General features: G+C 47.3%; 1 protein-coding gene across 1 annotated transcript in view; it reads right to left on the reverse strand.

Moving 5' to 3' along the window:
- LOC131978685 (titin-like) overlaps positions 1 to 15882 on the reverse strand; it is a 164923-nt gene that overhangs the window by 43910 nt on the left and 105131 nt on the right. Inside the window, 30 exon segments of the mRNA XM_059342397.1 lie at positions 6 to 308; positions 417 to 1004; positions 1118 to 1414; positions 1511 to 1708; positions 2398 to 2502; positions 2602 to 2909; positions 3056 to 3338; positions 3436 to 3723; positions 3816 to 4106; positions 4230 to 4517; positions 4730 to 5035; positions 5138 to 5440; positions 6009 to 6311; positions 6411 to 6698; positions 6789 to 7088; positions 7192 to 7494; positions 7600 to 7899; positions 8006 to 8281; positions 8375 to 8561; positions 8790 to 8917; positions 9111 to 9416; positions 9511 to 9795; positions 9942 to 10262; positions 10357 to 13326; positions 13430 to 13723; positions 13905 to 14204; positions 14329 to 14610; positions 14855 to 15163; positions 15287 to 15589; positions 15685 to 15796. Coding sequence (XP_059198380.1) covers positions 6 to 308; positions 417 to 1004; positions 1118 to 1414; positions 1511 to 1708; positions 2398 to 2502; positions 2602 to 2909; positions 3056 to 3338; positions 3436 to 3723; positions 3816 to 4106; positions 4230 to 4517; positions 4730 to 5035; positions 5138 to 5440; positions 6009 to 6311; positions 6411 to 6698; positions 6789 to 7088; positions 7192 to 7494; positions 7600 to 7899; positions 8006 to 8281; positions 8375 to 8561; positions 8790 to 8917; positions 9111 to 9416; positions 9511 to 9795; positions 9942 to 10262; positions 10357 to 13326; positions 13430 to 13723; positions 13905 to 14204; positions 14329 to 14610; positions 14855 to 15163; positions 15287 to 15589; positions 15685 to 15796 — 11125 coding nt within the window.

A 15882-nucleotide genomic window follows, 5' to 3' on the forward strand; every position in this document is an offset into this window, starting at 1 on the left:
CTTACAGGCAACAACGATTGTTCTGACAGGCATAGATGGTTCACTGGGCTCTCCAACACCAGCTTTGTTCTCAGCAAGAACACGGAACTCATACTCTATTCCTTCAGTGAGGCCGGTGACTTCATAGCTGAGCTCTGCAATGGATTTCTTAGATGCCCTGACCCATCTCATTCCCTTTTTCTCCTTCTTCTCAACACAGTAGCCGATAATGTCACTTCCTCCATCCTCAGCTGGTCTCCTCCAGGTCACTGTGGCTGAATGTCCATCAACTTTCTCAACCTCTGGTCTAGATGGTGGACCAGGAGGACCTACAAGCACAGATAGAAGAAACACATGTAGTCTGTATTCTCTCAGAGACACTTTATCTTAAAAAATGTAGGATGTAAGGTGACTTGAGGAACATAAACTGTACATACCGAATCTATCAACCATCTTGACTGCCTCAGAATGAGATGGCTCACTGGCACCATACTGGTTCACAGCAGAGACTCTGAAGAAGTACTCGTTGCCCTGGATGAGCTTGGTGGCTACATAGTGACAGTCGATGACCTTCTCTTCGAGGATAGTCCAGAGCAGGCGGCTGGTCTCTCTCTTCTCCAGGGTGTAATACTTGATAGGAGACCCTCCGTCCTCGTGAGGAGCTGTCCAGGTAAGAGTGACTCTTTCAGAGGAGATGCCACTGCATTCAATGGGTCCGGGAGCACCAGGAACATCCAGAACTGTGACCTTCACAGTTTCTTCCTTCACACCAAACGGATTGCTGGCAGTGATGATGTACTCCCCGGAGTCCTTCCTGCCGGCGTACTTGATGGACAGAGTGGAGGAAGTTGCAGTGGTCTCGATATGAACAAGATCAGAGGGTTTAAAGTACTTTCCTCCTTTCGACCAGCAGGAGGTTGGTGCAGGTTTGCCTAAAATGCTCGTGGCAGTGACGACAATAGTATCGCCGGCTCGGACAGTCAGACCCTCCTTCACCTGAGACTCGATAATAATGGTAGGGGCAGCTGTTGGACAAAATAGGGAAAACTTTATTTATCATGCAACAGGCCAAGATAATCATTCAAGGTATACTGAGCTGTGAGTCAGACACCATCTGAGTGGTAGTGTTATATCATACCATATTCATCTGCGCAGATAATAGTATCTGTCTGCTCAGAGGGCGGGCTGATAGCTCCGGCGGCGTTCTTAGCCCTGATTCTGAACTCATATTTGCAGCCCTCCTGCAAATCGGTTACAGTGAATGCAGGCTCCACAACGTTCACGTTGTTAGCCTTCACCCAGATCTTTGAAGGCAGGTCCCGCCTCTCAACGATGTAGCCAGTCAGTCTGTGGCCACCGTCGAACTGAGGCTCAGTCCACTGCAGGGTCACGGTGCTTCTGGTGATGCTGATCACATCAGGTTTCCCCGGGGTATCTATTGAGACAAATTAAAAATATAAATGCATTGTTGCATAGTGAACAGAACTAGCCGTTTTTTAAACATGTTGCCAATCCAACTTTTTATACTTACCGATGGGATTCAGGGCCACCTGTGGATCTGTGGGTGCACTTGGTCTGCCAATGCCAGCGAGGTTGATTGCCATCACTCTGAACTCGTACTCCAGACCTTCAGTGAGCCCAGTTACCTTGTGTTCCTTCATCCTCAAGGCAACCTGACTTGCCCTCTTCCACAACATACTGTTCCTCTCCTTGAACTCAGCATGGTAGCCTGTAGTGCCAAGTGAGGGAGGATAGCATTAATCCGACATGCCATCTACACATCAAATGAATACCAATTAACCCTTTATGACCAACCATAGAACAAGTCTGCCAGAGCAGATCTTTACATTTTTACATGCTGTAGTGCCATTTTTTTTTAGCATTTTAATATTCTTCACATCAATACAACCCTTACATCCAAAATTTTAATAATATGTATTGACTCATGTCCATACTAATAAAATATTTGCTAAAATGTGCAAAAAAAACACAAAAAAAGAAAATCGTTTTTTGTTTTACTCTTATTTTTCTAAATCCTATCAAACCACAAGAAATTGAGTGTGTTCAAAATGTACTTTTTGAGATACACAAATTTTTATAAACTATCACAAAAACAAAAATAAATTGCACATTGTGCACAATTGCAAAAATACAGCATGTACATCAAAATAAACTATTTACAATAGTTCAATCAAACCTTTAAGTGTGTAGGGAGTGTGTGGGCTGTGTGTGTCTCAGTGTTTTTGTGAAAGAGTAAGGAATAAAACAAGAATGAAAGCTAAAGTGCGACTTTGCACGAAGAAACGTCTTTACCACGGAAAAACTACATTTCCCAGAAAAAAATGATGTCACATTCTGTTGGAGCGGATAGTGACACGCAAAAGGTTTAGGGTTAGGTAAGTGTTAAAGCTATTGCACCTGTGATGGGAGATCCTCCAGTCTTCCTGGGGTCAGACCAGGCCAGGTAAGCAGAGTTATGGCGCATGCTCATTATCTGAGGTGGAGGAGGAGCGTCAGGAACATCTGTAGAAACAAAGTGATATTTTACAGTCAGGAGAGGCTCAACTCCTAAGTTCCACACTTAAACATTCAGCTTTTACAATATCAGTAAGAGTCACTTACTGAATGGATGCTGAGCCACGAGAGGGTCAGACTTCAGTCCCTCTCCAACGCCATACTTGTTCTCAGCAGACACTCTGAAGATGTACTCTGTGCCTTCATGGAGACCTGTCACCCTCAGAGTGTTTTCCTCCACATTAGAGGAAACAGTCACCCACATGTTGGTGATGAAGTCCCTCTTTTCCAGGATGTAGTTTGTGATCTCTGAGCCGCCGTCATCCTTAGGAGCAGCCCACTTCAGTGTAGCACCATCAGCAGTAACATCTTTGAACTTAACAGGTCCGATAGGGATGCCAGGTTTACCCACCACCCTAAAAAGAGACAAGAGATTGAAGTGATTTTTTTCCCCTTTGTTACTTATTTAAAGATAGCCAGTAATGCATGGCTATAGCTGAAAATAGTAGAGCACAAACATTTTCTATTTTGAATTATATTCTCTGTCCAGTTTGATTCGTACCTGATGAAAATGGTGGACTCCTTGCTTCCAGCGCTGTTCCTCAGGGTGATGGTGTACTTGGAAGCATCGCTTCTCTGGCAGTCCATGATCAGGAGGGTGGTGTTGACTGAAGAAGACTCTGCACATACTCGGCCGGTGTCCGTCAGGTCTACGTCATCTCCCTTCTTCCAGGAGACCTTGGGCGTAGGTTTGCCAATGATCGGGATCTTCAGGCGAACGATGCTGCCCTCCTTGGCAATGTAGCACATGTTGGGCAGGTCCCTTAAGTCACAGCTGGGAAGGACTGCAGAGAGAAGCAATGAGTGTTTTAAAAATCACTTTATGCACTTAAATAAATTGTTCTTTGTCAGTGAGTTTTATAAATATAACATGCAACTTACTGATCAGGTCCTTGGCGACCACCTTCAGCTCCTTGGCAGCACTCTCTCCTGAATCGTTTACAGCCTTGACTCTGTAGGTGTACTCTCTGCCCTCCACCAGGTCCTTGGCACTATACTGCATGTTCTTGGACCTCATTAGCTCCTTGTACTTGTCCTCACCATTGAGAACCTCAAGCACATAACAGACGATGCGGCTGCCACCGTCGGTAAGGGGTTTCTTCCAGCTTAGAGTACAAGAGTCCTTGGTAACCAACAGAGTCTTGAAGTCCATGACGGGGCCAGGCTCCTCTGGAAAAGTAAAAATTAGTTCAGTCATTACAACATTTTTCGTGAATCAAAACAAAAAAGGTCAAGTACAAAGTCAGCTGTCGTAAACCCACCAGACGCTCTGACCGAGTCGGCTGTCTCACAAGTCTCTCCAGCACCGAGCTGGTTGACTGCTGATACTCTGAAGCAGTAGGACCGTCCTGCGTCCAGGTCTGGCACCTGGAAAGCTGTCTTGTCGCAGTTGTTTGAGATGATGGACCAGGCCTTCCTCTCAGTGTCACGCTTCTCCACAACGTAGTGGGTGATTTCAGAGCCACCGTTGATCAGAGGAGCGTCCCAGTAGATGGAGGCACTTTCTTTGTTTGACTCCTTAACTACCAGGTTGACCGGTGGTCCAGGGGTGTCTGCAAAGATACAATAACACCTAATAACATTGTCTCTTAAAATACGGATGGAAACCCAAACATTTCAGATCATATTGATTAATGAGACGAATGCCAAATAAATAATAAAACTTCTTCACTCACCAAGAACCTTGACAACAACGGTGTACATCTTTACGCCAGCCTGGCCCTCCAGGTTCAGAATGTATTTGCCAGCATCATATCTGTTTACATTCTCCACCAACACCAGGGCGTCAGTTGGGGTAGATTTTATGATAATGCCCTGGCGGTCTTTGATGTTGGTGTTCATCTTTGCCCAGGTTGCCTTGGGAGTGGGCTTGCCTTTGATAGTGGCATACAGCCTCATGGTGGTGCCAGCACGCAGCTCCAGGCCCTCCTTCAGCTGGGCACTCAGCTCTGCCTCTGGAGGAACTGCACGAACACACAGGGGAGTTTTATCAGTGACAGTGTGAGGAAAGAGTCTGGTTGTGTGTTACACTTAAAAATGGAGCAAAATACTGTGTTTGAGCCAGTTTTAAATAAAAATAAATATCCAGGTTGTATCGTGCGCCTTGTTATGTCAATGACACTTTCTCATATCGAATCTAAATAAATGCATTTCAAGAAATCTAAATCATACGTACTAATGATGTCTTTGACAACGTGCAGGCCAGGTACTTCCACTGGCTCGCTGAAGCCGATCTTGTTGACAGCAGTGATGCGGCACTGGTACTCTGCCTTGTGTATAAGGTTCTGGATGACGAAGTTGGTCTCCTGCAGGTTCCTGGGGACGTTGCAGCGGACCCAGTCCTTGGTTTCGGTCCTCTTGCACTCCACCAAGTATCCAATGACGGGGCTTCCGCCGTTGTTAGCAGGGGGGGACCAGCTGAGGCAGATGGTGCTGGTGGTCGTGTCTGTCACACTGGGGTTCATGACTGGGCCGGGTGCAGCTGGGGAAGTACCCAGGTTAGTTATATAGAGCATCTTTGATTTCTGTGAGTAAACAGTACATGTATTATTTAATCAGGAAAAGATGATGGTTATAGACTTACTGAGGGGATTCTGTGCGATGGTGCCAGTGGAGGGTTCGCTCGGTTTGCCAACACCTGCAGTGTTGACGGCACTGACTCTGAACTCGTACTCAGCTCCCTCTGTGAGGCCGGTAACGTCCAGGCTCCTCTCGGTCATGGGCTTTCTGTTAAGCTTGGTCCAGTCTATGTCCTTGGTGTCTTTCTTTTCCAGCATGTAGCCCAGGATGGGGGACTTTCCATCATCAGCAGGCTCCTTCCAGCTCACAGTCATACTGTCCTTAGTTGGATTGGTGATCACTGGGGCCTCACAGGGGCCAGGGACAGCTGGAAGAGATACCAGGGTTCAGGTTTTAGTTTAGATAAAAGACTTTTAAGTTTAAAATTATCAACTAAATCTGGACACATTTGAAAATTATAAATGCTAAATGTACAGATTGAGATTAGTTAATTAATTTCAGTTGCTAAAATTCTAAGACAGAAGTAAAGGCTAAGTTGTAAAAGTGAAATAAGAAAAATATACACTGAATGTTATTATAATTTTGAGGAACTAAGATTTAAATTAAGGAACACATGTCTAATGTAATTAAATGTACTTGTTTTCATGATTTCTTATATTCTCTTTCAGTTAAGTGATGGCTGCAGACCTGAGAGTTACCTGCCAGGAAAGGTAAATGTTGATGCCCCCTGGTGGCAGATATGGTTATGTCTATGCTGCCCTGTGTTCTCCTTTGACCAATGCGTTCCACAATGTTATAGAAGCTTTATAAGTTGTCTAAGGAATATGCAATGTGACATTAAGATGGTTTGGTGTAGCAGGTACTTTTCATACTTCATCACAGTATTAGTATTTGAGTGTAGCTCTGATTGCTAACACGTGTTGATCATGACTTACTGAACGGGTTCTTGGCAATGACTGGGTGTGTAAGATGTGGGTCTCCGACTCCCCACGTGTTCTCAGCACGGATTCGGAACTGGTACTCGTGACCTTCGATTAGCTTCTCCACGTTGAACTCGAGGACATCGCCCTTGATCTTGGTGGAGACCTGGGCCCAGTTGGCTCTGCTGGTCTCACGCTTGTCCACAATGTAGTTGGTGATGGCAGCGCCACCGTCCTTCAGAGGAGGCTCCCAGGACATCTTGATGTTGGTGGCAAATACCTCAATGTACTTGCTATTGGCAGGAGGGCCGGGCGCATCTGAGCGGACACAAACATGGATTATTAGCCAAATGAGCATGTTGATGGTGATGGTAGAGTTTCAACAGACTTCCCTGAAGAAGAGATGAAAGTACTCACCCAGGACGACGACCTGGATTTCGCCAGTCTTCGAGCCGCTAGCATTCTCAGCCAGTATGGTGTAGGTTCCACTGTGCTCCTTGGAGACTCCTGTCAGCTCCAGCTGGAAGTTATGCCTCATGTGGGTGATGATCTGACCTTCACCTGATTTCAAAGTGTCATCGCCTCTCTTCCACGTCACTTTGGGCATAGGCTTACCGAACACCTCAGCCTCCAGGACGATTGTGTTTCCGGCCTTTACTTTGATACCCTTCTGCATCTTGGCGTTTAACTCCACCCTCGGAGGAACTGTGTGTATAAAGATAAAATAAAGAAGTGTTGGAACTCAGATAAGTGAAAAACGTTGTGGTTTATCGGAGTGCTTGGTTAATCTCTCACCATTCTCAGCACAGACCAGGACAGGGTCTGTGGGCTCGGAGGGTTTGCTAATGTTGACAGCAGTCTTGGCAATGACTCTGAACTGGTACTGCAGGTCTCTCTCCAGACCAGTCACTGTATACTCCTCCCTCGGGACATTCTGGCTGCTGGTGTTGCATCTTATCCAGGTGTCTCCTGGCACTCGCATGGCCTCAACATAGTAGCCAATGATCTTGCTGCCACCATCGTTCTTGGGACGGGTCCAAACCAGAGTAACAGAATTCTTGGTGACGTCCAGGATCTCAGGTTTACCTGGAGTATCTGTGGCAAAAAGAAAAAAACAAACCGAAGTAAGAAAACAAGATGAGATTAATAAAATAACTTTTGTGCTGTGTAGGTGTTGTTCCATAGTTGGCAAACGTACCAATGGGCGTTCTAGCTGTTACAAAGTCAGTCTTTTTGCTTGGTTTGCCTTGGCCAGCACGGTTGATGGCGGACACTCTGAAAGTATATTCCAGACCCTCGATGAGGCTGGCACATGGGTACTCAGTGGTGCGTACGACTGTGTCATTGGCCTTCACCCAAAGCAGGCTGTTCCTCTCCTTACGCTCGATGTAGTATCCTGTGATGGGACTGCCGCCGTCGCTCTCCGGTAAATCCCAGGCCACAAACATACAGTCCTTGTTGGTCTTGTTGATGCGACAGTTGAGGGGCTCACTAGGAACATCTGGTGATAAAAAACAAAACAAAATACATTTTGACTGTAATGATAAAACCTCTCAACATTAGCTAATCAAGGACTGACCTGGTGACATATTTCAGTTAAACTTACCGAAGGGGAACTTTGCAACCATCCTGTCTGACTGAATGGGGTCTGACACCCCAAAGCGGTTCTCAGCACGGATACGGAATGCATACTCCTTTCCAGGGATGAGCTTCCCAAGCCTGCAACTGGTCTTCGGACTAGAGGATACAGCTGTCACCCAGTCACCTCTGGTCAGATCGCATTTCTCCACAACATAGTTGGTAATATTGCTGCCTCCATCCTCAAGCGGTTTGTTCCAGGACAGGGAGCAGGCGTCAGAGTCGATGTCACTGATCGTCACAGGACCCTCAGGTGGACCGGGGATGTCTGATAAACAGAAAAGTTGGTTTAAAACATGAAGAACTTCTATCTCTGCACCGAACTTTTTAAACTTTAAACTTTTTTGTATTATCATCTTATCATAGGCACTGACCTCTAATGACAATCTTCATGGTCTCCACCACCTTTGCAGAGCTGTTCTCAGCCACCAGGCTGTACTCGCCACTGTCATTTCTCGACACGTCTTTGATAATCAGGACGCACATGTTGCCGGACTGGTGCACGGCCAGACGGCTGGACGGAACCACTGCATTCTCACCACGCATCCACTTGCAAGCTGGGGAGGGTTTTCCGGACACCAGCGCCTCTACTCTGAGCTTGGCTCCAGCTCTGGCGCTCGCTGTCTCTGGCATGATGATCTTTGGCTCCACTACAGATGATGACATGAGAATTTGACTCATTAGATTGGATTTTACAAAAGTCTTTTTTAACAACCTCTTATATATCTGGCATAATAACTTACTCATCTGTTCCTTGATCTCGACTGGTTGCCTGGTCTCGGTGAATGAGCTCTGGCCCATGATGTTCTTCGCAGCCACTCTGAACTTGTACAACTTGCCCTCCTTCATGCCGCTAATGCTGATTGACAAACCTTTTACTGTAGTATATGCATTCCACACTTCCTTTACAGGTTCTGCTTCCTCATCCTCCTCTACAACTGGAGGTGGTGGAGGTGGTGGGGGAGCTTCCTCTCCCTCTGGAACCTGTGGCAAATATAAATCATCGAATTAACACAATAACACGAGGGGAGTTTGAACAACTTAAGCCTTTATCACAAAATAGAAGAACATTTGAAGAAATTAAATCAACAATGGATGAAAGCAGTCAGAGAAGAATCAAACCTCCACAGGTGCTGGAGGCTCTGGGGGAGGTTTGACCTCTATGTATTCAATGACATAACCATCAATCTTGGCTCCACCGTCCCTTGCAGGCTTCACCCAGCCGACTGTGGCACTGTTCTTAGTGATCTCAAGAACCTCGATCTTCTCACATGGATCAGGTTTGCCTGAAAAAGTAAATCAGGCAGGTGTGTTTAAATGGTTATAAATTACTTGTGAAGAGAAAAGAGACAATTGAACACCACTGTGTTCAATTGTCTCTTTTCTCTTCACAAGTCATTTACTTCACAAGTCATTTACTGATGTAAACTGATCTCTGATTTCTGGTGTCACATTGTGTGACTAAAAGCGGATACGTACTGACAGGATCAGAGGCTAGGTAAGAAGTGGGTGACACCCTGGGAACTCCAGAACCATATTCGTTGACTGCTGTGACTCTGAAGTAATACTCTGAGCCTGACATCAGACCGCTGACTTTGAAGGGAATCTTATCTTGTGCAACTTCGGCCTTGACAGTCGACCACGTCTTGCGGTCAATCTCGCGCTTCTCAACAATGTAGTGAGTGACCTCACTGCCACCGTCAAGCTCTGGAGGAGTCCAAGACAGCATGGCTGATGTCTGCTTTATGTCGGTAACTTCCATATTCAGCACAGGTCCCGGAGTGTCTGTCAGGGACAATAACCATGACATTTAGATTTAGGAAGCACTTTTTCCATTGTTGACTCTTACGAAGTTAAACTTAAATAAACCGTGACTTACCCAGAACCTTAACGTTAACAAACACAGCTTTCTCTCCGGCAGCACTCTTTAGCGTCAGGCAGTATTTGCCAGAGTCGCTGCGGGTGCTGTCAGGGATGACCAAGAAGGTCATGGTGTCAATGATGTCGACTTTTCCCTTTCTAACAACGTTGTCAATGCCCATCCTCCTCCAAGTGACCTTGGGATGTGGTCTACCTCTGATGGTGGCACACAGTCTGATGGGACAGCCAGCTCTCACTGTCAGGCCCTGTTTCAGGTTGGCGTCAAGGTCAATCTCTGGGGTCTCTGTTAGAACAAACAGCGCAGGTATCAGCTTAATGTTGCAGGTACAGATTCACGTTGCAGTTTGCTCCCCCGTGCAATAATGTGGAGCTACTATTAAGCCATCTAGTTATTAATTAAAATCTACTATAATTCAATGAAGTCCTCACCTAGAATCTCTTTGGGGATAACGGGACCCTCCAAGTCACAGGGCAAGCTCATGCCCACCTGATTCTGAGCAGACACTCTGAATTCATACAAAAGCTGTTCATCCAGACTTGTGACTGTGAACTCGCACACGACCAGCTGAGCCGCCACATTGCACCTCTTCCAACCATCATCTCCTTTCTTGGCACTTCCATGCACCCTCATCTCCACAACGTAGCCAATAAGGGGAGCTCCACCGTCTGATACAGGCTTGGTCCAGCCCAAGGTGACGGTGGACTTGGTGCTGTCCGTGACCTTCAGGTTGGTAGGAGGTGCAGGAGGCTCTGTAAAAAGACACAAGGGTATGTGAATATGAAGACACAGCAGAAGCTATATTTGTTAACAAAGAGAAGGAAAACATAATTATTGGTTACATACCCACTGCGTCCTTGGCAGTGATGGCACGTGAAGGCTTGCTCGGGTTGCCAATGCCAATTTCATTGACGGCCTTGACTCTGTACTGGTAGTCGTGGAGGGGCAGGAGTCCGGTGACTGTGAAATGAGTTGTAGGAATTGGATCCTTGTTGACAGGAGACCACCTGACAGCATGCTCTTCCCTCTTCTCCAACAGATAACCTATGATTGACTTTCCTCCGTCTCTCTCAGGCTCTGACCACATCACAGCCATCTCCTCCTTGGCAATCTTGGTGACCTCTGGTGCCTCGGGAGCATCGGGTACATTGAACTGGGTGCCGGCGACAATGGCTTCACTCTCCACTGCGGGGCCAGGACCCATCTTATTCTCAGCACGCACTCTAAAGATATATTCATTGCCCTCAATGAGACGGGTGACGTTAGCTTTATTGGTGATAACAGCATTGGAGTGAACTGACCAGACTCCTCTCTTGGTCTCACATTTTTCAATGATGTAGTTGTAGATATCACAGCCACCATTATCCTCTGGGATTTCCCAGGCCAAATGGCACCTGTCGATGGTTATACCAGACACCTTGAGATCTCTGATGGGGCCAGGTCTGTCCAGAACATTTACCGTGGCATGAGCAGAGGTGGTTCCTGCACTGTTAGAGGCAGTAACAACATATTTACCACTGTCAGTGCGCCTTGCACCAGTAACCAGAATCTTTGAGAAGTCAGCACCAGTCTCAAACTGAATCCTCAGGCCCTTCTTTATCTCGTCTGTCCTCTCATCTTTGGTCCATTTGACATCAGGCACAGGTTTGCCCTTCACTGTTGCCTCGATAGGAATGGAGTCTCCAGCCTTGACCACAAGTGTTCCATCCAGTTTAATCTTGATTTCAGGCTGTGCAAGTTCTTCCTTTACCAGGACTTCTCCTGTGGTCACCCAGTTGCTCTCACCTCCCTCATTCTTAGTCTGTACTCTAAACTGGTAGATCTGGTTTTCGATGCATCTGTCAGCCATGAAGTAAGTCTCCTTGATAGCACCCTTGTGAAGCCTCTCCCAATCCTCAGCTTCCTTTGGCTTCTTCTCGACATGATAACCCAGGTTACGGCTACCACCGTCATAGTCTGGCTTCTTCCACTTGAGGAAGCAGAAGGTCTTGCCAATCTCAGAGATGTGGAAGTCAATTGGTTCACCAGGCTTCTCAACGGGATCAACTGCAAGCACGGGTGACTTGGACTCAGTAGGCGGACCGGCACCAATCTTGTTCTCTGCGCTAACACGGAAGAAGTACTCACAGCCTTCAGTAAGAGGGGCCTTTATCAGGCGTTTGGTGCAGTCATTCGAGACTACAGTCCATCCTCTCTGGCTAGGCTGACGGCTCTCAATAATGTACTGAGTGATCTCAGTGCCTCCATTGTCTTCAGGGTTTTCCCAGGACACCATGCAGGATTTCTTGGTCACGTAGGCCACTTTCAGGTTCTGGCAAGCACCTGGTGTGTCCAGGACATTGAGGATAATGGTGGCCTGTGCCTGTCCACTACTGTTCTTGGCAGTAATGGCGTATTTACCGTAGTCTGACCTGACTGCCTCACTGATGACCAGTTCACACAGAGGATAGTTGTTGTTCATCTCAATGCGCTTTTCCCGGGATAAAACTCTGGCGTCCTTGGTCCATGTGATCTCTGGGTCCGGCCTGCCCTTCACCCTGGTGATCAAACTTACGATCTGGCCCGCCCTGACCGTCAGAGAGTCACGACAGGACATGTCAACAACGACCTCAGGGGGCACCAGGATGTCCTTTGCTAAGACCTTGTCAGCCAGCTCCCTGGGCTCACTGTCTCCAACCTTGTTGGTGGCTCTGACGCGAATCCTGTACTCCATTCCTTCAATGAGGCCTGGTACTCTGAAGGCACACATCTTGATGAGGTCCTTGTTGATTCTGTCCCACTGTGTATTTCCGGACTTTTGAATCTCAATCACATAGCCAAGAATAGGACTGCCTCCATCTCTTGTAGGCTTGGTCCAGCAGATGTCAGCATAGGCCTTGCTCCAGTCTTTCAGTTTAAGATTAGCAGGGGGTCCGGGTTTGGTGATGGCCCGAGTGGCCTTGATGGGGTAAGATGAGAGAGAGGGTCCGCTGATACCAGCAACATTCTCAGCAAACACTCTGAACTCATATGAATTGCCTTCAAACAGGCCCGAGACTCTGTATCTGAGGTCCAGCACAGGAGTTTTGTTGACACGGATCCACTTTCCGGTCATCTCTCTGCGTTCAACCACATATCCACTGATGGGGGTGCCTCCATCGTAGTCGGGCAGGGCCCATTCCACTGTCACGGCATTCTCAGTGATATCAGAGCACTCTGGTGGGCCTGGTGGACCGGGAGGGTTGAACATGTGCTTGGCAATAGTAGGAGGACTCTCAAGCGCTGCACCAATGCCAATCTTGTTCTCCGCACGGACACGGACAATGTACTCACGGCCCTTCTCCAGTCTGGACACCTTGGCTTTGGTGCTGGTGCCGCTCGAGCTCACGACAGACCAGGGCTCCCATGACTTCTTCACATCCTTCTTTTCCACCACGTAGTTGGTGATGGGTGTGCCACCGTCATCCTTGGGCGCTCTCCATTGGACCATCATGTGATCAGGGGTGACCTCCAAGATATTGATGGGTCCAATAGGTGGACCTGGAAGATCCAGCACTGTGACATGCAGGGCAACAGTCTTGCTGCCTGCAGGATTGGCCACAGTAAGGATGTACTCTCCGGTGTCTCCTCTCTGACTCTCAGGGATGCTGAGGACAGAGGAGGTTCCAGCAGTCTCAATGTGATAGCGGCCCTCAGATGCAATCTCCTTGCCGTCACTCATCCATTTGGGAGTGGGAATGGGGATTCCTGTCATCTTGGCTGGAAGGGCAATAGCATTGCCAGCTTTGACAACAAGACCCTCAATGAGCTTCACATCAACTTCAATAGTTGGAGGCACTGCAATAGAACACAACAGTAACCGTGTTAGGATGTTTTCAGGCCTGAAAATGACAGAACACCATTTGCAATAAGAAAACAACATAAGAGTCTTGTTTCTTACGTGTCTTCTCCTGGCAGGTGACAGGGACGGTGGTGTCAGGACTGCTCACACCGATGTTATTCTGAGCCTTGACCCTGAAGCGGTAAGTCTTGCCCTCCAACAGACCGGTGACATGGGCGTGGTTGTTGCTGACGGTCTTGAAGGTAACCCAGTCAGTCTGGCCCTCTTCCTGGTGCTCCACAATGAAGCCAGTGACTTCACTTCCGCCGTCGCGGTCGGGCCACTCCCACGCCAACCACACCTCTGTCTTGTCTGCATCAGTGTGGTGAAGGTTTTTAGGTGGGCCAGGTGGATCTGAGAGGATGGAACAATTTATAAATAATTATTGGTTGTATAAATAATATGAGCTGACACAGATCCGTCAAGAAACTTTTGGGTTTTTTGGTTGTTGTTTTGTTTGATGGCAAAGTAAAAAAAAAGTGCAGACACTCCTGAGGGTCATTTATTAGATAAAATCATTCTGACTGTTACTCACAGAGAGGATCGACAGCCTTGATGGGTGTCTTGGTCATCACATAGGCACTCCTGCCAAACTGGTTTTCAGCAGCCACTCTGAACAGGTACTGGATTCCCTCCATCAGGTACATGGCCATCAGGCTCAGCTTTTTATTGGAGGCAGAGACAGGCACCCACTGCTCGGACGCCACGTCCTTCTTCTCCACGATGTAGTGGGAGATGACAGCGCCGCCGTTATCCTCGGGAACCTTCCACTGGAGGTAGGCGGACTCGCTCGTCACCTCTGAGATCGTCAGGTCTCTCGGTGGAGAAGGCTTGTCTGGTGGAAACAAAAGTGGGTCAGAGTGAAAATAAAAAACGTTCCTGATGAAAATAAAATTTACAAATTGTTTTGTTCAAGACTGATCAAATCCCACATATGTGTCGATGGATGTTTTATTTACTTAGCACAAGCACGGTGACAGTTGCTGATTTCTTCCCAACAGAGTTCTCCACAGTGATGGTGTAGTCGCCGGAGTCAGTCCGGACGCTCTTGGGGATGAAGACTTTGCTGTTGCTGGTGGTGATGGCGACTGTGTTGTGAGAAGGCATGTCACCGTCGTTCTTCTTCCAGCTGACGGTGGGTGTCGGGACACCCTTAAAGGTAGCACTCAGCGTGATGTCGGTGCCCAGCATGGCCAGGTGGTCACGTGCCATATTTGCATCCAGCAGCAGCTCTGGTGCCTCTGTTGAGGGAAATGAATCAGTTCACTGAATTTAGCATATATAGAAATATATATATATCAGTTCAAATAATTTTTGTGGCTGTCGAGACACTACTAACCTAACTGAAACCAAATGATGCCAGATTTGGAAATTTATCAAAAGACAAGTACAAATGGTGTAGTTCATGTTATTTGGCTAAAAATGAAATAGACTGATTTCATGCATAATAGATAAACAAAGAGGATTTATAGATGAAGTCCTTACCCAGTCTCTCATGGACTTTGATGGTCTGTTTCACATAGGCAGGGTCAGATTTGCCGGCAGCGTTGACTGTGAAGATCCTGAAGTTGTACTCTTGTCCATCGAGCAGGCCCGTCACTACATAGTGAAGGTCGGGGCACTGTTCTGGGGTCTCATTGGCCTGATTCCACTCCACAGCACCAGGCTTCTGATACTCGACAAGGTAGCCGAAGATCCTGCCCTTTCCATCGTGGCGGGGTAGCTTCCACTTCAGGCTGACAGAGTCCTTGGTCTTATCGTAGGCCTCAGGGGTCACTGGAGGACTGGGACGCACTGTTAGGAGACAATAACAAAGACTGTTCATTATATGGCTAAAAAACATTTATATGCAAAAGAAAAACTATTATTATGTTAAAGCAATAAAGCTAAATTTGAAATAGATTTTGTCACACTGACCGATGGGATCTTTGGCGAGGATGGGTTTGGAGGGTTCACTGGGGTCTCCTGTTCCAAGCTCGTTCTCAGCCATCACCCTGAATTCATACTCGCAACCCTCCACAAGGTCCTGGACCCGGAACTGAGTGGCTGGGTACAGGGGGTCTCTGGTGGCTCTGGACCACCTCTTGGCTGCAGGCTCCTTCTTCTCGAGGATATAGTTAGTGATTGGCTTTCCGCCATCACGAGGACGATTCCAGAGCACCAGTGCGTTGGTGCCGTACACCTCCCTGACCGTTGGCATCTCAGGAGCTTCTGGGACTCCTGCGGGGGGCCAATGCAGAATTTTTTTTTATTTTAGGCTTTAACAGAAATAAAAATAAATAAGTTGTATTTAATGATCACTGAGTAGGACATACTGAAGATGTCTTTGGCTCTCATCTCCTCTGACTCCAGAGGGTCACTGATGCCATACGTGTTCTCAGCAGAGATCCTAATGATGTACTCCCTGCCCTCTGTGAGCTTGGGGATCTGAGAGAAAAAAAAAAAAACATCTCTGAACTCCAACTGCTGGGGGTCAGGTAGGTGAAGATTGTTAAATTTGGTTGAAAAACCAT

This window comes from Centropristis striata, chromosome 10 (assembly GCF_030273125.1).
Source record: "Centropristis striata isolate RG_2023a ecotype Rhode Island chromosome 10, C.striata_1.0, whole genome shotgun sequence".
In the NCBI taxonomy this organism is placed as follows: domain Eukaryota; kingdom Metazoa; phylum Chordata; class Actinopteri; order Perciformes; family Serranidae; genus Centropristis; species Centropristis striata.